This window comes from Hippoglossus hippoglossus, chromosome 6, assembly GCF_009819705.1.
Source record: "Hippoglossus hippoglossus isolate fHipHip1 chromosome 6, fHipHip1.pri, whole genome shotgun sequence".
In the NCBI taxonomy this organism is placed as follows: Eukaryota; Metazoa; Chordata; class Actinopteri; order Pleuronectiformes; family Pleuronectidae; genus Hippoglossus; species Hippoglossus hippoglossus.
Window position 1 is genome coordinate 23,379,640 of NC_047156.1, and position 24,301 is coordinate 23,403,940.

The 24,301-nt window shown below is 40.0% G+C and overlaps 1 protein-coding gene across 15 annotated transcripts in view; it reads right to left on the bottom strand.

Moving 5' to 3' along the window:
- cadps2 (Ca++-dependent secretion activator 2) overlaps nucleotides 1-24,301 on the bottom strand; it is a 226,713-nt gene that overhangs the window by 38,025 nt on the left and 164,387 nt on the right. For 9 of the 15 annotated variants that reach the window (XM_034587879.1, XM_034587887.1, XM_034587885.1 and 6 more), the window contains exons 13-19: nucleotides 21,315-21,502; nucleotides 14,358-14,459; nucleotides 11,208-11,271; nucleotides 9,882-10,005; nucleotides 9,096-9,196; nucleotides 6,744-6,752; nucleotides 1,778-1,934 (exon numbers count right to left, since the gene is read on the bottom strand). In XM_034587879.1, the coding sequence (XP_034443770.1) occupies nucleotides 1,778-1,934; nucleotides 6,744-6,752; nucleotides 9,096-9,196; nucleotides 9,882-10,005; nucleotides 11,208-11,271; nucleotides 14,358-14,459; nucleotides 21,315-21,502 (745 nt within the window). The remainder of the gene's footprint in view (nucleotides 1-1,777; nucleotides 1,935-6,743; nucleotides 6,753-9,095; nucleotides 9,197-9,881; nucleotides 10,006-11,207; nucleotides 11,272-14,357; nucleotides 14,460-21,314; nucleotides 21,503-24,301) is intronic. The other 6 variants (XM_034587886.1, XM_034587884.1, XM_034587878.1 and 3 more) reach the window with 1 other exon arrangement.

A 24,301-nucleotide genomic window follows, 5' to 3' on the forward strand; every position in this document is an offset into this window, starting at 1 on the left:
CAGAGGCAGTTTGTCAGGGAAGAAAATGCTACAACAATTTGAAATACGGCAGTGTAGTGTTGATGTTTGTCACACTTTAAAGTTTCCACTGTCATTGTTTTTTTCTCCTTCACAGAATTGGGACCTTGAGACATAGAACAGCACGTTGCAAATATAAAATGTCTTTCTTTTGCAACTGTGTGGATGTGCTCCATGAAAAAAAAAACAATACATTCACGCATTCACAAACCAGGTGAAAAAATGATTGGTATGAAATATAAAAGGATAAATAGTGGTGGTGAGTCCAGAGGAGTCCAGCAATTTATTTCTCAGATAGGTTTGGTTTTGTCATTTTGAAAAGTAAACCTGCAGAAAGGAAATACCGTTTCTTCAGGAGCAGGAAACCGGATTGCAAAAATGTTAGACTTGAAAAAAGCTTGTGCGTAAAACTGATCAAACTTCAGCTCGTTGATGACAAAATGAATAAATGAATAAGAGCAGAGTGGAGATGTAGTTAGATGGGGGGGGGGGGGAGGACGCTGTGATTACATCTTTGCCTGCTACCTGCTGAAAGGTAGACAGGTCAGCTGACACCCAGCTAAAGATAAACTGTGGGCAGCTCATTGTGTCCCTCCTCCGTGTTAATTACCTCTCTGTCCTAGCATGCGAGGTGTCGTTAACCTCCTCGCTTAACGAGCCTCGTTTTCTCTGGCATCACCAGTGTTAATTAGCGCTGTTATGGCGCGGCCATGTGCCGTGGCGTATGAGGCATTTCCTCCCAAAAAATCTCCGGGCTTTTTTTTCTTTTAGGTATAAAAATGAGTAGACAGGAGAGGATGTAAATGAGTAAAATGAAACGAGCAACAGGGTGAGGACAAAGATTTTTAAATGTCATTGTTTTTGTAATCAGAAGATCATCAGGACTTTAAAATAACTGATTCTATTCTGAAGAAATAAACACACAGAACTAGTCTCTTTTGTGAAGGAAGAAATGTTTTGACTGAATATCATTGGTTACATCTGCGTGATATCCTGAGTTGAACATTTTGGACCCAGGAGAGGTGAAACTCCAGGGTTAAAATTACGACTTTCTTCGGAATTACAACACTTTCCTCGAAATCTCATATGGCCCTAATACTCCATTGTTTTATATAAATGGAATGCATGTATAATAATAATGGGGTGAGGTGGCTGTCCAGGGTTGGACAAGTGGGCTTGTTTTCAGCGGGGTGCAGGATCTGCTCAGAGCCCAGCAGGTTAGACTGGGATTGTACCCGGCAGATTGAAATGTGAGAAACTGTGTGAGGGTGGAACTAACATATATTAAATGTATATATACACAGTTCAAACCTTAGTGTACAAGCAGACATGGTGATAGTGCAAAGATCTTAGGAAGCACAAACCAATGTACACTTTTGTTAACACGACTGTGCACTGTAGTGAAAACTCTTTACTTAACAGCCTGGTGAAAAGAGACATTTCCAACACCTTATGAGCAGGATTTTCAATTTGTTTATCTCTGTCAACCAGAGCTGCATTCGTGCTGATATGTTAGTCTAGAAGTAGTTCCATCTTCAGTTATCTGCAATATCTAACATCTTTGTTCACAGTTTGCCTCCATGTGCTTTTTTGCTGGGGTCACACTTTACAAATCTGCACGGCTAGCTGACCTATAGTCAGGCCGGACACAATAATGAGACAGTTGAACTATGTTATACTTACTTATAACACAGTTTAATGTTCAGCATGAGCACTGCTGTCAAATTCAGCTTGTCTGAAAAGGGAGGGTCCGACTTACGGTCAGTTCTCAGGAAGTTGTTGAGGAGCTGAAATAGTGGGAAACTGTCCCAGGAGTCGACAGGCTGCACCTGAAGAGCACCGTCCATATCGGCTCTGTACAGAGACAGAAAGCTTTCTGCGTGTTCAGCCATCAGCTCCGGCCACCACGAAAAAGCCTGAGAGAGAGAGAGAGAGATGCAAGAAAAAGATATCAAGGAAATAAGGGTTTTAGCTTTTCTTCACTGAAACTATTTCTAATTCTGGTCATGTTAATTCACATGCAAACAGGACAACAGCATCAGACAATGTTTTTAAATATTTACTTAAAGTGATCCAGAGGATGATTATTACTGTAACCATGACAACAGTACAGTAACGTTGACAAGGTAGTAACTTTAACCCAAACCATGGTCTTCACTTGAGCGTAGCCGAGTGGATTTTGTGCCTAAACCTAAACCACAGAGTCTTAACATCATCGAGCCGGTTTATGTTTCAGTTTTTGGAGACACTGACATACAAAACCTGTTGTTATCAGATCAGATTAAAAAAAATCTACAAAACATGCGCTGTTTGATTCAAAAATCGGATCTTTCACTGGTTTCTACAAGAACAGTTTAAAGGTTAAAGTTTGGGTTTATTGCTCACCACAATATTGTGGTGTTTAAATAAGAAAAGACAATGAAGGGCGTTACTGTCACTTCTCATGAACCGTTTTCACAATCAAAGATACTTGAAACGAGAGTTGTCATAGGTCTCTTCCTGTCCTCGCTCACCAGACGACCACTCAGTTTTTGGTACAGATTTATGTACAGCAGTTGTTCAGATACATGTGTGTCTATACTGCAGTTACTTACAGCCCTCATCACAGACTTTCACTTACAACTGCACCTTCCCGTCCGAACTGAAAACCAGGAAGTGTATGAGCTGGCCGAGCTTGCAGGAATGACTAGCAACATTGAGAGGAGACTGCCAACAAGCTGCTGTGAGAATTCTTAGGCCACTTGTGGAAGATGTTGAGGTTCAGCTACGAGTCCCATTTATCTCTTAGGCCCTGTTCGGAACTGGTATTAACCTCTGTCCTTAAGTGAGCTGGGTAGACTATTACTATGTCTCGTAACAGTCCTTTTACACAAAACAAATACTTGTGCAAACATGAATTTTATATATAAAACATGGAAACATCCAAGAGAGCTGAATGTCACTCACTTGCAGTGTGTCGAACGTCTAATAAGAGATCTGACTCTAAACGAAACTAAGGCCAATTTGAAAGACCTGCAAAGTATTTGGAAGTGAAAGTGAAACAAAAAAGCCCAGAGGAGCTGCGGATTCACTAATGCAGATGTCTTTAGTCTAAAGAGCATCCAGGCTGTGCTGCTCGTCAGTGGACGAGGTCAGCCTGCTCAGGTGACTACTGCTATTGATGGCTAAAGGACCACTGAGAGAAAAGTGCAACCAGCCTTGAATCGCCCGCTGATGCACCGAGGTTGGTGTTTGTGTGCGGGGGAGGAAGGCCGCGGCAGGAAAACTCATCCGGCCTTTTAAAACACCCTTTCTGGTTTTCTGTCACTGACAACAAACAGCAGTAAAACAGCCTGGTGGGTGGTTTCCACTAACAGCAGCTCATAAAGGCTGCTCTCCATCCATCAAGACAGAGTACGAAGAGGAAAAGAGGAAACAGCAGCTGAGGAAGCAAGGAACAGATTTCAGAAGGAAAGGGGGGAGAAATGAATGGAAGAAAGATGTGGAGAAGTAAAGACAGAAAGAATAAAAAAAGAAAGATATTATATCAATCTGACGGAAAATTTACTCAAGATGAAACAATGGAAGACAAGAGGGAATTAAAACATAAGACACAATGTATGGTACACAGTATGGTAAAAAGCACTGCAGCAATAAAAGAGAAAAAATTGCCAAACAGGAAGTGTCATGACAACCATCAACACCTGTTGCGGGTCAGTCTATCTGTGTCTGTGTCAGTCTGGTGTGGTGAAATAAAAAAATTATCATAATGGATTATCAAAAATAATCCAGCATGTAATTTTGACTCGCTGTTTGACCCATGTTGTTGACAGCTGCTGTAGCTTATGTGAGGACACCCTCCCGACTCTCTCACACACACACACACACACACACACACACACACACACACACACACACACACACACACACACACACACACACACACACACACACACACACACACACACACACACACACACACACACACACACACGGGATAGATAACTGCCTGGAAAGCAGAAAAAAGGGATACAGGAAATAATAAAAGGAAAATGTATATAATGATTGGAAGAAAAAGGTGCAAGAAAACAAAGTAATGAAAGAAGGGATGACTGAAGAGATAATGGCAAGAATGGATTCAAGTGAAAGTGAGGCATAACAACGAGGAAGACAAGGCAGGGGAAGAGAGGAAAGTACGAATACAAATTAAAGATTGGAAGAAGGTAAAAAGGAAGGAAAAAAGATGGCAAAGTAGAGAAAGAAAAGGTAAACTGGAAGGAATAAAAGTATTAAAAAATAACGTAAAAAGGTAAGACAATGTAAGAGAAGGCAAGAGAAACATAAAAGGTAGGGAAAAGGTAAGGGAAGAGTGTACAAAACATGTGAAAATGACTGAAAATGGACAAAACAAGGGGATCAAGACAAGAAGATAAGAGGAAAAAGAGGGGAAGAAACGGCAGTAAAGACAGTAAAAACAAGAGGTAAGGCAGAGACAGAAAAATAATAAAGGATGGAGGAAAATTAGAAAAGAAAACAAAGAAAAAAAACAAAAAGTCTAGATAAAATAAAGGGGGGAAGATGAAAACAGAGTGAAAGGGGGAAAAAATGACAGAAATAATATATGAAAAAGAAAACCTCCTAAACAACCAAAACGTTCTTTTAAGAGGGAAAGAAGAGTGTCAGCCCTTTAAGGGGCTAATGTACTTATTGTAGCACCAAGGACATCTGGTCCTCCGTATCCTCCCTTTAACAAACCACTTGTCACAAAATGTGAACGTGTCATGGCAGAATATGTTGAGAGAGTGTATCGTGAAGGTGAACGTTGTTGAGCACAAATGATAATAAGTCATTTTCACAGCCAAAAAAACGCTTTGAGGTGTTAATTCAGCCACAGGAGCATCAGAGAGGTGAGAAGGTTTGTGTCGCAGTCAGATGTGTTGATGGGGTTCAGGTCAGATTTACACAGCCAACAGGGGAAGTCCATTTCTCAGGGGCCAGCTGAAATCTCATTGATTTAACAGCCAATATATAATGTAATGGCAACCAAAACTTAACTTTCTATCAGTAAGTGATGCCATGCTAATAATTAACATGATTGGAAAAATGGTTGATATTAAAATATGTAAGAAAATGTTCACTATTTCATAATGTTTCCTCCACTTGTAGTGGCTGCAGTATTGCTGCACTGTTGAATGCTCATGTCCAGAGTTTCCCAGTCTGTTAGGGTTCAGGAAAAACCTTCACAGTGAGTGCAGACACAACCGATTGTACTTTGCACCATCAAATGCCATATTAGTGTTTTTGCTAGTATTAAATTGTCCAGCGCCCGTGTTGTTAAATAACAAATGTACTTGAGCCCATTTGAGAGGTTATGTGTAAGAATGACGTTCGGTCAGGTGCATTTTTGGTACAATGCTGTTTTTAGTCTATGAAAAGACTTTGACTAATAAAAGCCTGGTCTGAGGTCAGTGGCTGAGTATTTCATAGTATTTTAAGGCTCATTATTAAGATAGTAGTATGCAGCTGAATAGGCAGGTGCACAAGTGTTTACTGTGCTTGTTACACACACAGAGTTTTCCTCTTACTACCTGACAAATGCACCATTTTACAGCATCCGTGCTTTATTCAAAATAACAATGTGACTTAATTTAATCCAGGAAGCAATTACATTTGTCATCACAACGTAATTGGTGAAACAATTTAGTGACATATAAACATATTTATAGGCAACAGGGTCGCATAAAGATTTCTCTTCACTTGGACTAAAGGATCCTGACCCATATACTGTACACCTCAGTATTTCTACTTGACTTATATATGCTGTTTCTGTTTTGTTGTGTACATTATTTACTGCTGCAGTGAACCTGTGCTCTCACAGGAGGCAGGAAAATAATTATATATCAAACTGTACTAAATAAGAGTAGGGGTCATTACACTCTCTATAGTTATTCTGGACATATTGTGTTGATGTGTGTTTTTAATCAGGCCTTCTTTTTATTACTACTTTATCATTAGTTCTCCTCTAACATAACTGTGTTTAAAAATGCTCGATATCACGTCTACATGGCTAGAAATGCCCAAAGTATAACATACCAAAAAACGCTGCGTGTTAGAAAGGGAAATCATGGTCACTCTGGGGTAAATTAAATGTAACACTTAACTATCCAATCATGGCCAACATGATTTTTTTGGTTGTGGTAAAAATTACCATGGCAACAGTGAGCTTTTCATAAAATGCAGTTGATAACATACAAACTTGTAGCTTCTACAGGCGCGTGTAACATTGTTTTAAAATTCCACAGTTGGTGGTAAATCTACCTGTATGGCTGAAAATCAGAATCTCTTTTTAGAAAACATTATTTGACTTGATTTTTACCCTTACAACCATACTGTTACCGTCATCATGACATGGCAACAGTAATTAACTCAAATAACACTCAGGTCAGTTTTTTGTATTAAATGTTATTGCAATAGTTGTTAATAAAAGGATGTAAGAAACAATATTTTCATAACATCATTTTTAGGTTGAAAATGTATTTATCATTTATGTTTCCGTACATTTTAAAATCACATGAAATTCTTCAACTCTTCTTTTCTGTACGTGACATTTCCAAGAAGAAGGAGAAAATCCATTTACCATTTAAACCACACAAGACGGCAGCCACTGAAATACAGTCACAGTGAACCAGGATCAGACAAACCAGCGGTGAGACGACAGAAGCACAAACATAACACAGCAAACTTACCTCTCTTCCCTTCCCATGGAGGAATGAAAAGAGACAAGAAGAAAGGAAAGACAGAGAAATAATAAGACGTTACATGTGTTCTCACTGCACTTTGCTCAATTTCTTTGATAATCAAGTAAAAAATTGTTGTTCAGCCCTGTTTCGTTCTACTTGAATTAGTTTTTAGAAATTGGCCCCTTCTTATATTTTGATGATAACTGGACGGCTGAAAAACTAAAATGTTATTTAAATATATCAGAATGAAAAAGAGGAGCCGTGTAGGTGGCTAAGATGTCAACTCAGAAACGCAGTGCTGTAATCAAAAACACATGGTCTACGCAGCAGAATTAATGTTACGTCCTGCCTCTGACTGAGATTTTTGACAAACCACGGAAAAAGTCCAGACCCAATTGTGCAGAGTTCATGTCTGAAAACAGCTTAAGAGACAGGGACGAGCCATGCTACCAAGTGGACCAATCAGAGTCGCAGTCAGCATCTCAATATGTGTGGTTACATATCCGGGGAGAATTTCAGGCAATAGTGTTGAACAACACAGAAGTAAATATTGACCTGTTGTTCTTTTCTAGTATGGAGCCCAAACTGTGGGATTCGAGATTAACTGCTGAGATAAGGTTTGTTTTATTATTGCTTTGTGAAGCACATTGTGAGTTTGTTTAAAAAGTGCCAAAATAATAAAGCTTATTTGACTGCTGATTCTTTCCAATGGACGATAAACATGACATTTCAAGACAAATCTCTTCTATACATTAACATGATCCATTGAGCCTCATTCACTAATATAAGAATTTTCTTTTATTTGTTCTTAAGAAGTTCAGATTCATAACTCTAAAACGTAAACTGCAGAATTGTTCGCATCTGTGTTCTTATCTTGATGAATGCCATGTGTTCGTAAGTTGAAAGCATGCGTCAGTTTTTTTAATATTCTGTGTGTGGGTTTTCTTCTTCAAAATTTTTTAAATAACAAGTTTAAAACATTTATAATTTTCTCTGAAACTTGTCTGTCTTTTTGTAAGGTAAAAATGATCAAATATGATCCCTATTTAAATCTTATCATACAACAGCAGAATAAAAAGTAAAAAACACAATAACTTATTATTTTACTCAAGCATTTCAGTTGTCAAGTGTGCGTTGTGTGAGTGCTCTTCAGATTGAGCAGACGCACGTTTAACAATTCAAAACTTATGCAACTGTATCAGACATTCTTGATTATGTATTTTGTATTATATTGTTTGGCTTGAATAAGGCCTTGTCGTGACTTTTAAATATAAGGATGTGAAGCAAAACAGCACATGAACTGCCTAAAACTCAGCTCGTCACTTTGACATTTTCATAATGAAACAATGAGAAAAAATAAACAACAACAACTACGACAGCCAGAGACAGTGGGCATGTGACTGATGCTGACAGTAAACGGGTAAACAATTTATGTGATTCATCTTCAAATTTATGTAGTTAACGTGACATCTGAAGCTCGGAGCAGAGATCCACCAGTCGCCATGGCAGCGGCAAAGTACAGCGTGTTATTATTAGCTTTGAAACAGATGCCTGAGCGCCACGCTGCCACTTAGGGCTGATCAAACCGCCGCGTCTCAACACCTATGATTGATCAGTTTTACACTGTCGCGCATCAACGCTGCATGCATATGGGCCGTGGGCGTTGTTTTCATCGAGCCTCCAGCGCCGACGTTAATGCGACGCCACCACTTGCCGTGTCATCTGCCACTTTACCATGTATGCTGCCAACCAAGGCAAAAGCAAATGGACAGTGCAGTGAAAAAGTGATCAAGGATGTTATATGAAATGATCACGTAACGTATGTCAGAGGAATTAAAAAAATGATTTGTACGGAGAGCAAGAATTAGATGAAGAAGAGTTTGAGAGTAAAAAGGTTTTGTTTTGTTAAGGAAGTCAGCTTCTACATTAACGATGAGTTAATTTCATACATGACAAAAATATAGATTTTCTAAATGTTCCTTTTTTTATAGTCAGTCATTTTTTCATATATTGCATGTCAGCTATTTCAGAGGTTTCTTAAATAATCAACAATCTACAGACTCTAATTTACAACTTTTCTAAAATAAAAGCTTGATATAAAGCATTGCAACAATGAATGTTGAGCTTTTACTTTGAAGATAAATTGCTACAGAGGAATGTTGCTTCTTTGGTGAAATAAAAAGAAAAAAAGATGATAATATCGTTATTGCAGACAGAGAGACAGAGATTTCTGGAATTAGTAGATTGATAAATCTCTCTGGGAACAACAAAACCACAACTATACAGTAACTGTTGGTCCCCATCAGGTGCTTCAATGAGAGCTGAAACAAACGAGATACCTCGGTAGAAATGAAATACCTCGGAGTGATGTTCATCGTTCTGCTGCAGGACATCAATGCAGAGCTCCCCAAGTCTCATCATGTCCTCCAGTCTTTTCTCTGGAGCTGCCTGAGAATCCTCTGAAGGCAGCAGGAAATATGAAGGATGGAATTAAAAACACTGGAGGTTAGCTTGACATGCAGACATTCAAACATGTCTACAATTCCAAGAAACCCCTGCTGATTGGACATTAAGTTGACCTCTGGGTCAAATCTGATCGGTCACTGGCAGATGATGCTGTTATCCCTGCTCCTCAGAGGATGAACCATTTAGATTTTCAAAATTTTTTCACTATCAGAACCGATTTTACACGTTTTTCTTCAATGTTGGTAAAATAGAGACCAGTGACACTTTCATCATCTACCACGGAAACAAGACTCCCGATCTGTACTCAAACCAGCAACCTTAAGCTTGGTCCCTTAGAGTCTTTCTTCTTTAAAGAATTGTAATAACTACCATACACTGAGTGGGATAGTGTAAAAAGATTTGGTCACTAACAGAAAGTGCCATGAGGACAATGATGTGCTGTCCAACAACACAGAAAACACAACATGAAAAGTGTGTTCGAAATCTTCTAGAAATCTTTCATCACACCTTCTCTTCATTACTATGCGAACGATGCACTTCAGCTGAGTGTAACAGTTTAAAGTGCAAATAGAAAATGTGCAAAAAACGGGTAAATGGTAACGTTTCTTCTGAACATTCATCGCCTGAGAGAACTGGATTGACATTCATATTGTTCACAGCAAAGCTACAAACTCTCACCCTTGATCTGAGCATATTCCATCAGCTGACTGTAATTGATCCGAGCTGCTTTTTCCAGGCACCTCTGCACGAGATTCTTCATGTCCACTGGAGGGACAGGCGTAGTAATGTCCTTCATCAAAACCTGCAACAGCACAAACAGTGACCACAGCTCTTCAGGAACAGAAACCAGAGCAAAGAAACCCCCCCTAACTGTTAAAAGATTCTCAGTGTGACGCTTCTTTAGTAAAAAGGGTATATGGGCTATACAAATAAAATGTGATTAATTGATTGATTGAAAATGACTGTATAGACTTTCACAGCTTCTGAAATCACTGCTAATATTAAGGAGCACTTCAGTTGTCGGAACCAGTTGGGAGTTGAAAATTGAAGATCATTTTCTCGGGCAGGATGCAGATGGGAGTACCATCATCTCTTCTGACAGTAAAAACAATGAACTAAAAGTAAAGCCCAGTACCCGTCAAAAACTCAAGAGGGCTTTATAGTGTCTGTCTCATCCACCTATACACACGTTCACACACTGAGGATTTAGCTTTAAGAGCAACAGCAGTTGAAATGATCATTCCAGCACTTGAGTCATGCCCCCCCTCAAAGTAACAGCAAGCTGAAGCCAAAGGCAGGATATCAGAGCTACTGTAACTGAATACCTTCCAGCAATGGTGACAATACTTTAAGAAACCATTTTCCACACCTCTAAGGATGGCCTATTATGTTAAAAGAGTACTACTGATTTATTATTACATTTCTTGGACTCATAATGGACGGTTTTAAAACGTCTAGTTCATCTTTTTTCTCACTTAGAAAGAGCCTTTGATGTCTCAATGTCAAGTCAAAGTCAAGAGTGGATTTCCCCTTGAACAGATGTTGTAATTGAATGAAAAATATAAAATCCCTGTTTTTAATTTACACCATCATCATTAATATAAGACATTATGTGACAGGCCGACAAGCTGAAATGGTTAGAATTCTCATTCAATTCTTGCCAGTGTTTATTTACAGCATTAATAATTGGAAAGTATCATATTGACTTAAGCTATTTTTACATTATTGCTTCATATCATTGCAAACATATCCTAAATATCTTATTGACCTATTTCCAACCTATCATCATTACTTCTGCTTGTGCTTGCTGAAACTACTGTAGCAACATTTATAAATTATTCTTCAGTCTCACTCTCATGATTGCTATGGGAGTGATTCTGGATAAATACAGGCTGTAAAGTGTTCTGCTCTGTATACGCACAAGATACTGCGAACACTGAGGAAATCGTGCAGGAAGTTTGAACAAACAATAAAAATGCTTAAGTATTTAAATGTGTTTTGTACCCGTTCCTGCAGGGAGAGCGTTGCCTTCAGGGCCCCATCTGGTCGCCCAAAGGGAAAGCAGTACCTGCAGATGCAAAACATGGGCAGGCGTCACATTAAGAAACAATCTCAAGGACAACTGCGTGGAAAAAAGAAGAAAAAGAAGAATAGGAGGATTGAAGAGGCAGCAGAAAGACATCGGTTAGCGTCAGCAGATGGTTGCCTTCTTTTCATCTAATTACAGTGATGAAGAAGGTTTTCTCACCTCCAGCTCCATCTGAGCGCAGACGAGGCGGTTCAGGGAGGTTTCATGTTGCTAATTGACAAGTGAACAGTACTTAATAAACAAAGACACATGGTCACACAGGTCAGCCATTTATTGGACAAAAACATACAGACAGGTGTACTGTTCCTTCATAGTTATATGACTGGTTTTAAAAATACAACTCGGAAGGTTCTATTCATATTCTAAATTGCATATTTATTGTAAATTAATTTTTAAAGTAAAGTTCATGATGAATGAAAAAAAAAATCCATTAAAGATCAGACTATGTTCAAACGGCCTGAACTGTCTCTGGTGAATGCAATATATTGTGTCCATGGAGAAAGCAGGCTTCTGACAGAAAGGAAAACATATGAACATCTATGATAAATGAATCAAAATGTTACAAACTGACTCATACGACCCTGAAAAATATTTAGCGCTCAAAAGGAATAGATTATAAAACCAACATAAACTACAAACTAATCTATGGAGTGTGTACGTTGGACAGGTGTGCAAGTGTTGTTAGTGCATGAAAACAAATTAAAATACAAGAAGACAGCTGACAGAGAGAGAGAGGCTTAGAGCAGCCAGAGATGTAGAACCTGGGAACACTGGGCGCTGGTGTTACCAGCTGGTACAGACCATCCCTGCCCACACACCAGGTTCCTGAAATGCAGGCCCACGAAAACAGATTGACAGGGAACGCAAAAGAGAATCTGTCACTGTATCATCTTTACACATTAGTCTTACCTCTAAGGTATTGGCTTGTAACGAGAGAGACCAGTGCATCAGCCTCTGGTTAGGACAGGTGCCGATGTAAACTTAAAAAGACTGTGGGGCCCAAATCAGGGCTACAGCTTCCTTTTTATCACTAAATAATTGAGCTATAAGATTTCCGTATAACAAACAGATTTATCAATACCCCGCTCACCCTACAGCAACAAAACCATGCCAGCTCCCACAGAACTGTTACCAACAGAGAGCCAATTCAAATTCATGGAGGTACAGAAAGAGAACATTTCCTCAAGCAAAGGTCTGAAACATCATGTCAAACTAGCATTCAGATCAATACCGTCACAAATGTAGCTGTTCTTTTAAGCAGGTGAGTTAATGACACAACAATGGTGGAACATTTTCCATAAAAAAAAACCAAAGCCCCAGCAAGGTCAATACACCACATCACTTCTTCCTGTGGGGGAGAAAAGTCCACTCCACTGTCCACAGCTTCTCACACACAGGACGCACAACACTTTGCCTTACGCCTCCGCCAAAATACATCACAGGTGCCTTGATACCCTCACATCTCAGGCAATCACACCAAACATGTGCATCCCAAGAATCTCTGTAAATCACCAAATTGTCCAAATACACTGCACACCCATCCAGTCCAAGTCAAGTGAATCATTCCTGAATCTTCAGCAAATCTTACTCACAAACAGCACTAACTTGATCTTACAGCAGTGGAAAAGAATCAGGATTTGGGATGTTGTGGTAATCTGTGCAAAAACATGAGGTTTTATAATATTTGGAGCTATAGATTATATTCAGTGCAGGAACATGTTTCTCCAATTGAAGATACTGGTTTCAGCTAAATGTAAAAAAAAAGTCCTCATGCTGTGCTTTCAAGTTCAAGTTAACTTTTCTAATATATATTCAAGACCATGATCTTTCCTCAACCAGGCACTGAGTGCCTCAACACAACCACCAAGAAATTCATGACAGCTACAAGAAGATATTGGAGGAAGATGATCTATCAGTCATCTGTATAGTATCTGTATATACATTCATTTTAACTGAATACTTTTATCAGTGATAAAACACAACTTGAATAGAATTATCCTTCCCTTAGACTTTACTTGCTGTTGAATTCAAATGCTATTATTGCGACAATTCGTCGACTGTGTTTCATGATCATCTTCACGGTTGGAATTTAAACTGAATCAGGACGGGAAATGAATTAAATGACAATGTTTAAATGTCATTATCAGATTCTGTAGTCAGGCCTGATAACTATATATGAATCTTCAATGCCTGAGCTCAGCTTTAATCCAAACCAACCCTGGAAATCCTGCTCTTGTCTGCTGCAAAGTAGCATAATCCGGGCATTGTCCCGGCCATTGTTTACCAGCATTAGCCTCTTGTTGAGGTGAGTTTGTAATGACTCCCGCTGATCGAGCCCCCCACCCCCTAACTCCACTCTCTCGGCCCTGACCTGGCTCTTCTCCCCTCTCTGGGCCAGATGGAGGGCCCCTTTCAGGCGAGAAGGGTTTCAAGAGCCAGGCTTCGGGACAGTTAATAGCACAGGCCCATTCAGACGAGTGTTGTTCAAGGTCTTGGGGCTGTTGCTTTCACACCACGCTCACAATGTGTTCACACGCCGGTGGCGGCGCTGAATAGCAGCACGCAGATGCACGGAGGTCTCATCAGCCGCCGTCAACACATGTCCTGCAGCTATTATGTGCCGCTGATGGGGCTACAAAATACCCAGACTGCCCCAGCTCATTATGATGGAGTTAAAGGAGCGTAGCAGCAGTTTTACACGTTTTTGGTATAGTTTTCTTCAAATCACATCACAGCATAAAAAAAGAGATGAAACAAAACAAAGCTTTAAAAAACTAACATCACTCCTCCAGTGTGGGGCAGTAATTTGTTATTTTCTTCATAATAATGTGTTTTGATTCTTTTGCAGGTTATCTAGGGTTTCGATGACCTCTGACTCGTGAATGGTTCCATTTTTGTTTCAGTTATGAGCATTATCCCGAACAAATAAACTCGGCAAGTGATGATACTGAGTATATTTATATGAAAAATGAATATCTTGAATTTGATCTTAGTATGAAACCTGGTATATAAAACCGTGATACTCGTCTTTGTCTCTGCTTCCTGCCTTGTTTCATGATTCTTACCTAAAATGTGTGATCTGGTTGTCCAGCAGCGCCATCAGACGACTCCTGATGGCCTCAAACTGTTCCTTCTCCTCCGCGGTCACTGTCCCCATCCCATCAGGCCTGACGAGACAGAAAAATCAAGACACAGTCAGTTGACTTGACCAAATATCACCTGCTCAAGGCTTAAAGTAGTTTGGCTCTTCCGAATGTCCAAATGATGATGTGAATGTGATGTCATGAGACCATTAATAATCTAATAATTCCAGAAATCTGTCTGTCTGTGGTTCACATCTAATCAGCTTCAAACTTGGCATATTTATTGCTTAGGGCTCAAGGAAGTGCAGTGTCAAATTTGGGGTCATTTGATATGATCAATATCAATAAACTTTGAATAAACAGGCGACCAGTGCTCTGTAGCAGCGATGGCTGGGACTTCACATCAGTGTCGTCGATCACGACAACAGCAACAACAACTGGTTCTCCAGTTGGGCGATCTGCATACTGAGTCGAGCTTCACTGAACTTTGAATAAACAGGTGGACAGCCCTTTATGTAGCAGCAGGTCTTTACTTGCTGCAGCTCAAATACCGCAGGTCACTTTCCCAGTTTCAGAAAGAAAGCTGCAACCAGCATTACCAAAGGCCAAGCAAACATCCCATTGTTAACATTGTTAGTAGCACTGCACTAGTTTTGTCTTGTCTTTGCTGTTCATTTTGTTTAACTGCAAACAATAAAACCAGCCCTTTATAGTACATCTTCTGAGCCACTGTGTTGAATTCATCCACAAAAAATGTAACTGCAAGTGAAACTGGAAAAGTATGTATTTATTATGTGTAGATTTGATAAATTTAGGATAAAATAGACTTCATACACAAGATCTAAGATTGTTTCAAATAATGGTCTGGTTCTCTCATCACTTCAGGTAAATTAAGGCTGTTTCCATTTGAGAATCTGAAATATCCAACAGTAACTTTGCAGACACTATCTTTGATGTGCTGTTCACATTTCAGACCTCTCTTCATCAATGCTTCATCCCCGTAAATACCAAGAAACCTCTGTTAGCATGGAAGAGGGTTAAAAATGTGAAGACTTGGTAAACAGCCCAGACTGTTTTTCTTTTAATTTCTTCCTCGCTCTGAGTTTGACTGGCTTATTTTTTTTAACAAACTAACCGATCGAGCAGCCAAACTCTCCACACTGACCTCAAAGTCAACCAATCAAACAGAGAGCTGCTCAGGCTCCACTTCCTCCTCCACAACTCATCCCGCCAGCAGAAGGAGAGACCACAAAGAATAAACTGCTAGCTGAGGGCTTCATTAATGTTTGTAAAGCTTTCATTCCCTTCTTGCCTTCGTCTGAATAGGCACTCTGGCAAAAAAGGGGAAAAAATGCAATCAGGACCCAATGCGACCAGCCTTGACTTTCTGGGCTTTCTCTATGCAGCTGAAAGAGAAAAGCACCCTCTCCAAACGGCACTCGCAGTCGCCGGAGGGAAGAAGCGAGGAGGTTGTCTGTTAATGAGTTGTTCTTATAAAAGCCTTCGCTGGTTCAGCCCCTGACCGCTGCGCCTTGACTACCAACAACTCCGCCGAGCTCCTTGCAGCATATTGAATTGAAAATAAAAACGTGATGAGAAAGGACAAGCAGCAGGTGAGACAAGGATAGTGAACCATCGCTGCTTAACTTCCAGTGAATGACGATGACAAGAATAATAACTTTATTTAACCAGACGAGTGCCTCACTTACAATGAAAACACATATTACAGGAAATCACAACAGTGGCACATTGTAACATTTAACATAAATGAAACAAAAATAATGTGGACAATTAAAATACAGGAATAATACATGTTTATGTGGCAATTAAAATGTGCCTGTTGATAATAATAATAATTATGATGATGATGGTAAAACATTATTAAAATCATACATCCATATAATAAAATAAAATTGATTAAATACAATTCAATTTGTTTCTTAATCGAATTAAGTTTTAACAACTTACAATTAATCACATAAACACAAATACAATTATACATCAAATTGAAAGAAAAAGACACAGGATCAAATAACAAAATTACATACAATTTAACACAAAATAATTGTAAAAAGACATAAAAATATGAAAGATTATACATATAAAATATCCGTTTAATATATTATATATAAGCATATAAGTTGTGCAACATATAATTTCTGATAAATACACACTAATAAATAATGCATTTAAATTGCAGTTATATAAATTACAAAAAGATACAATATAAAGTAAAAATAATATTAAGTATGGTTGATTTTTATAAGTAAAATAAATTAAATAAAACCTAACTAAAAACATTTATTACTCATCATACAAAATAAATGTGCTGCTGATGATGATGATGATGATGATGTGTCCAGGTCAACCTCCAGTGTTTAACTCTCCAGAGGGGCTGGTTTTTAGAGGGTGGAGGTTGCAGATGAGCTGTGATGTAGACGACAACAGGAAGTCGTCATGTATTGTGCGAGAACATCAGCGTGTCTCTTCAGCTCCACTCTGCTCCATTCAATCGGTAATGAGAGGCAGCTTTCCCTGCACAACAGCACTTGTTAGCACAACTTCTAAACCCTGTTGTTCCTCAAATCTGGCAATTCATCACGCACCCCCCTCCATTTCCCACAGCCCCTATTTAACAAGCACCGGCTAATCTCTAGAGAATGTAAAGCAGTCTTTCGGGGGGGGTGTCCACTTGTAAAGGCTTTCATGTTGAAGAAGCCAAGGGCCCCGCTCTCTAGGCCCCCTCACAGACTAATGAAGACATTAGAACTGTCATCACAGTGTGGGCTGGATGGATGGGTGGATGGGTGGATGGATGGGTGGATGGATGGGTGGGTGGATGGATGGATAGATGGATGGATGGATGGATGGCCTGAGGCTCCAAGCCCTCGTGGTTAAGGGCAGCTGTTCAGTAATCCAGGTTGTTCATCTTCCACGATCAATTGATTTATTTCCATGTGCAGCACAGTTCACAGCCAAGTGACAGAACATTAAACTGACTGATCACTTTTGCAGCTCATGTTACTTTAAGCATCAGTGTGAAAAGGCAACAAATGTTCTTTTTACTTTAAAAAAAAAAAAAGTATCATGTTTTTATCACCATCATAATTGCATTATCAAAAAATCATAGCCAAGGAAATAATAAATAGGGTTGAGAAAGGAATAATTACTAGTTATTTAAATTCAAGGACAAGTGATGTTAGTGATAGTTTGGGGGATAAGTTATGTTTCCAGCACTGACAATGACAGGGTGACACCTGACTCAGCATTACAACAATCAAAACGATCAATCGATCAAAAATCGACTTCAAGTTTGACAAATCACAGCTTCTACAGCTTGCAACTCCTAAAATGACTTTTTTTTTATAGGATGGTGGTGCGGCCTCGTCTCCACGTCTTCAGATCTCTTGTTTTGTTTGATTGTCAAAATATGTTATTCTGTTTACTGTCATATAGGACAAATAAAAGCAGCATATATTCATGTCAGAGGATAGAAACCAGATGATGATCAGAATTTTTGCTTGGAAAGGGACTCAAATGATTAATGAAAACATATGTGTTGATATTGAGCAACTTCACAGTTTGAGTCTCCATATTTAAATGATTGAAATGATAATACAAATGCAGAGTTCCCCACAGCATTAAGATGCCTTCTGGATGATTGCGTCTTAATGCAAGTGCTGTTAGTCCAAAAAGTGGAAAACACAGGCACCTGTCATTTTAACCTGCAGTTTAAAAAAATTCATTTCATCTTAACGATTAATTGAAAATTATTTGAATGTAAATGTGAATCAGATGTAAAATGAAAACAGAACACTTTTTCTAAATAAAAAGTACATGAAAAACACACTTCCAACAAATGTTTTTTTGTTTCCTGCTGCATTTCTATGAAGATTTTGAGCACAAAAGGAGAAAATTCTCCTTTTTTATGGGCAAAGGTAAATAACAACATGTTAATAAATTCAGTGTGTAAGAAGCTGAAATGTTTTTTTCGAAGAGCTTTTTGATGATGTATTAATAACTCAGTTCTCCTGCAATGTAAGTCATACCTTCCACGTCCTCTGAATCAAATTATGACAGGAAACTAATGGGACAAGGAAGACGTTGGCAGAATGCCACACGTAAAGCGCTCTGAGCTCATAGAGACACAGTGAGCTGTTTGGTTTGGTAGCTCTCCGTACTGTGCCATTAAATCGAGTCAGATGTTTGTTCATGCTTGGACTCACACAGAGGAGTGGGGAGCGATGCGACAGCTTGTCGGGCTTCAGACACATTGTTGCCGCTAAATGAAGCGAGCACGTTGGAGGCACGGCTGCTGTCAGCACAGCTCCAGGGTGGAGGCAGGGGGGCAAGGAGGAGGAGGGGTCTGTAGGCTCAGGTTAGGGTGTTTACACTCGATGTGGCTCAAGTGTAAACGGTGAGCACCATATCAGCCCGCGGCTGTTTGGTTCTGATGTCAGTTGACGAGAGTCGTTATGAGCGGTGCTCGCGGAGCGGTGTGGCAGGGTACCGGGTATGGACGCCACTTCACCTGAAGAGGTGTGGAGAGGAGATGAGTCAAAGTGGCAGGTGATCATGTGTGCCACCTCCGTCTTCCCCCATCACCTCTCTGGAGATGGAGTTCTGTTGTGTGAATGGTTGGGGGAGGTAAAAGCTTCTGTCACATCCCATGTTGGTCGGGCGTGGACGGCCCAGAGAGGAGAAGATCTGACATGACAGGTGAGAGGGAGACGAGCACCCATCCCTCCCAGCTCTGCTAATGCTCCTTTAACCCCGATCTCAGTTCACACACACCCTTCTCATCAACACTCACAGAGAAAAACAAGACAAAGTCCAGTTCCTTCACCTGCATAGGTTTGTTTGTTCCATCAAATCCAGCAGCAGCAAATACTTAATTGTCCAATTCAAAACTTCATCTCAGTGTCTCATGTCCAAATGCTGTTTAATACACTTTTGTAATATTAGTGTCACGTCAGCTGCTGTTACTAAAGGAGACGTAACCTGTATTTCCACACAGCTCTTACAGATAAAGTGAAACAAGAGGAATAAGAACAGTGTGTAGTCATTTTTGACCATCTAGATAAACCACGTCTCCACAATCAAACTCAGCTTCAAGTCACCGCATCCAGAAGTGTCACGGTCCAGCTCTGTTGCTGCGGCTCGAAACAATCTACTGCAGCTCCAGTGTCATGGTGAGAAGATGACCAGTAAAGAGCAGACAGAGAGTATATAGAATCTATGAAGAATCACACTGACTAGAAATAACACATAATAGAAATAAGAAATGCTAATGCCAATAGCATCAAAATAAAATATTTCATCGCACACATTTTTTTTTATTGTACTGTGATGTGTTTAACTTGTAAAGAGGCTGCAGAAAAAATGCTGCCACATTAGGGGGGAAAGGTTGAATATAAAGTGTTGATTCAACATATAGAGTGAATGTTGTTATGTCAGACCACAAAGGGTCTGACACAAAGGTTTGTAATCCAGGTTTGTTGCATCTCTGCAACAAACCTTGATGAGCTGACCTCCGCATGTGGGAGGCTTTCACATATCAGAGAAATATTTACATCTCCACGAAGGTCTGACATTTTTCCTTCTTCTAGGACTGAGAGTTTTCTTAAAAGCACAGTCTGATACACTCTGAATATTTCGCCTTTAAGTATAAGTCAAGTTTTCTCCTATTCATCAGTCTCTCTTTGTCCTCTTTGCCTCCCGCTGTAGTTTCATCTCGGCGAGCAGCCCTCCAGGGAAAACTCGAGTTCTGTAATTAAGTTTGCATTTTTTTCTCCACCTCCAAATCTGCCAGCCATCCAAAACCCTCTTTTTTCCATCCACACCCACTCAGGCAGCTCCAGGACCCCTGAATGGGCATCAATTATTCAAATTAGAGTTCCAACTGACAAAAAGCCAATTCCAGCTATCCCTCCCAATTTATATCTGGCGATTAGCTGGAGAAGCTAATCATTAAGCTTTCTAATTGACTGAATGAGTCGACAAAGAGAGAAAGCACAGATATCAGTAATTACCAGCCGAGGAGTCAAGCAGGGGCTTCTGGGAGTGAAGTGGAGAACTGAACTGCTGGAGCGGCGCTGATGCCAACAAGTGGCTAAAAGACACTTGTGTTGCTCATATCTGGGGAGTTTACTGCTGACGAACGGGGGCCTGGATGTTACCAAAGCTGAGCTGCCCTTAAAGATACTGTCCTCCCAAGAAAAATGAGAGCGTCAGTTGTTTGATCAGGGTAAAAACAAAGAGAGTTGTTTGTGTTCATAGGAATAAATCCTCAATCAGCAGCAGGAAGTATGACTCTGTTCTGCCGGGTGCAAAAGGAGAAAGAGTGCAACTATTTTTTAAGAGGACAGGGTACATGTTTACCATGAAACGTAATTTTATTGAAGTATGAGTCTGCAGTCGACTGAAATGAGGATTTGAAAAGCATTCTGCAATAAGCCATACATGAAGGCTGCACACTAGTGTGTGGAAGTCCGGATATTTGGAGTCAGCCAGTGTTTGTGTATGTTTGTGTGATGGCATTGTTTTTGTTGACCTTCTTGGCCTGAATGCATAGACAAAGACAGATGTTCTACACAGTCTTCTTCTTCATCTTATTATTATCATTAAATCTACTGTATATTTAAATAGGGAGGGATTTTATATTTAAATAGGGAGGGATTTTTGCCTCCCTATTTAAAATGTTTTCCTCGATAGCTCAGGAGTGAGTACAGCGAGTAACAGGGATGAGATCCCACACTGGCCACAGAAAACGAACAAACCAAAAACAACCGTGTTTGTTTGTACTCTAGGCCAATCCATGTTACTGGCAGGGTCATAAATCTGGGTCCCAGCAGTGATTGATGGGAACTTCAATAATTATCATGGTCTCTCGTGTGATTTTTAAAGCTAATTTTAAAAGGAGAGTGATGGCAGAAGTACCTGTTTCCGTGCACGTGGGAGACGCAGAAGGCGTAGCTGTAATGCAGCAGCGTGGGGTCGACCAATGCGTTGTTCTCTGAATAATCCATCAGACCCTTCAGGTAGCTCAGGTGGCGGTGGCAGCCTCGGACGCCGTACCGTGCACAGTACTCATCCAGGACGAACACCTGACCAGGACTGAACCAACCCTGAAGACGGAAAAAGAAATATCAGGCCACAATATCAGTACCAGGCAGAAACAAAACATAAAAGCTTTAGTTGTTGGTTTAGTGCACGGATTAAAACTTATAGAGAGAAGTCTATATCTGATGATGCAATTTCATTAGGCCCCCAGATGCTCACAGTTATATTTTTACATGTACAATCAGATTTTCCTCCCAGTCTTTTATTATTTTAGAGTTATCAAACATTGTGTAGCTCATGTTGTGTCAACAGAGCATTCAATTTTGGATTTTGTTTCACATCACAAATTTGAACTTTACTGAATACCTCAGGCTCTGATTTTCTGAAGCATCCCTGACACCTAAATTCTCCAGCAAACAATCTCAAGGGTCATGAGTCTATTCGACATACACATCAGAATGATTCGACCTCGCAGTTTAAAAAGATGAAACTCACTCTCCACGCCAGAGGTGTACCCCAGATCTTAACACAACAAAAGTCATGCGTTTGAAGACTTAATCGCAGTAGTGTGGACGTAGACTTTTTGTGAAGGTGACAACAATTACTTATTTTGCAACAAACATGAATAGGAAACAGAAAATCCGACCAAAATTGCTCAGAAAAAAAATCTCCGGGACGTTTGGTGGAGCATCACTAAGTCTATGGTTGTCATTCACTAACCCCTGCTCACTATATAGGGACTGTATAGTGAGCCCATTGGCAAAAGAAAAAAAACAACAACTTTCAGACACTACTTTGACATTTTCTCTGCGCTGGTAATTACGTAACTGTCACAGGATTGCAGACGTCAACCGAAGGAAAATCCCACAATCAATTTGAAATATTTATTTTACACTTAGTATACAAAATGTCACCATACAATAAGACGGCACTAGAAATTCACTATACTATATACTAAAGTGATTAGTGAGTGATTTCGGCCACAGCCTATACCTGACATTTTGACAGTAGCCATTTAATTAGAGTATGGGTAAATGGGACAAACACACAGCTATACTCTCTGATAGATGTGAACAGCAGTTTGTTATGAACTCCACTAACAGGCTGAACAACTGTCCAGAAAAATAACCAAAACGATTCCTTCACAACATCCTGTTGCCATGGGAGCCGTGCGCAGACAAAAACCAACACTGGTCACCTATTGGCTTTACAGACAATAAAAATCCTCAATACTTCTTTAACACAATTAAACAGAGAAGTGTAAAGGTTAACCCTCCAACTATTAATTCTTTACTACAGTAAAAAAAAAATGAGAGAAGAAGCAGAGAGGTGTGGAACGACTGGAACACGCTGAGATGTTCATTAGTTCATTCATCCTGCACGTAATCACTAAATTAGGCAGGAAACTTACATCGCTAATTAAGATTCCTCACAGAAGGAATGTTAACAAATTAGCACCTCCACCGAGCTGACGCCACACACACACACACACACACACACACACACACACACACACACACACACACACACACACACACACACACACACACACACACACACACACACACACACACACACACACACACACACACACACACACTTCCTCCAGTCCTAACAGTCATGGCTCTCTGCTCTGCAGCAAGTGACCCAGGAGAGAAGACGTGCTGCACAGAAACAGTTTCAGTTTACCTTCAGAGCATGTTTTTGTATCAGATGAGCGGCTGTATGAAAGACAGTCCCTATATTAAATGACTGGAGATAGTGCCATAGTAGTTAAGACCGGTTTTATTCATTTGTGGTTTTATGCTTTTCGGTTGATGAATAAGATGCAACTTTTGACAGACATCATAATGTGACAATTGAGAAAATGACTTTAATAGTCAACGGGTTTAATGTGTCTTCAGAAAAACATCAGTTTAAAATCTAAAAGGTTTAATGATATTGCAGATCATTTAAGGACTCGATACTAGACAATATTATTTCCAGGATTTAATAAAGAAAGACTGGAGCTGACATGCTGCCTGTCGGGGTTAACTGGACCTGGCAGAGTCCTCCTCTGCAGGCCTTTTAGTGTCCCCCCCCCTACTCCTTCCTCCCAGTCTTCAGTTTGTTTGTCGTTTCGAGTCTTTCATAATTTTTTTTCTCCGTCTGTGAGCTTGAGCTATTAATATCACACCACACAGAGAGAAAGGGGCCTGCTGACGGGCGTGAAGCGACAAGATGTTCCTCTGTGACAAACAGATGGCGAACTCCAGTCTTGGCGCTGACCGCTCAATTAGCGGCTAACAAGCCGACTGCCTCGTTAGCTCTGTCTGCCGTGGCCGCACGTCTGTGTGTACACGCCTCCATTCGAGAAACGACACAACCTGGTAAAAGTGAGAGCGGGATGTGGTTTTTGGAAAGACAAACCCCTCAGCTCGCCACTCGCCACCTGACTGCAGACGGCTGACCCGGAGATGCTGAGAATTCTTCATGTTTTTTCTTGACGGTTCTCAGACTGGTTATTTTGGCACTCAAAACTCATTTTTGTTCCAAAACAATTCTTGTGACCCTCACAGTCAGAGAGTTGCGAGTCTGCCATGTGAGTCCATTTAACGCACACAGTGCTGTTCTATTTTCAATATAAAATATAACGATAAGAGTGGTTGTTTAGACAGCTCAAAATTCAGTTCAGTCGCAGACATCAGAGCCTGCAGGTGGATGGGGGGGAAATATGTGGTTTACCTAAATTCAGATTATGAAGGTGGTGATACTTCACAGCATCTTAAATCACTTGCCACTTGAAATATAGGCCATTTGGAACATTTGGCATGATACTGATTTAAATTTTCTTTCTTTCTTTTTCATTCGTTTTTTGTCTTGTT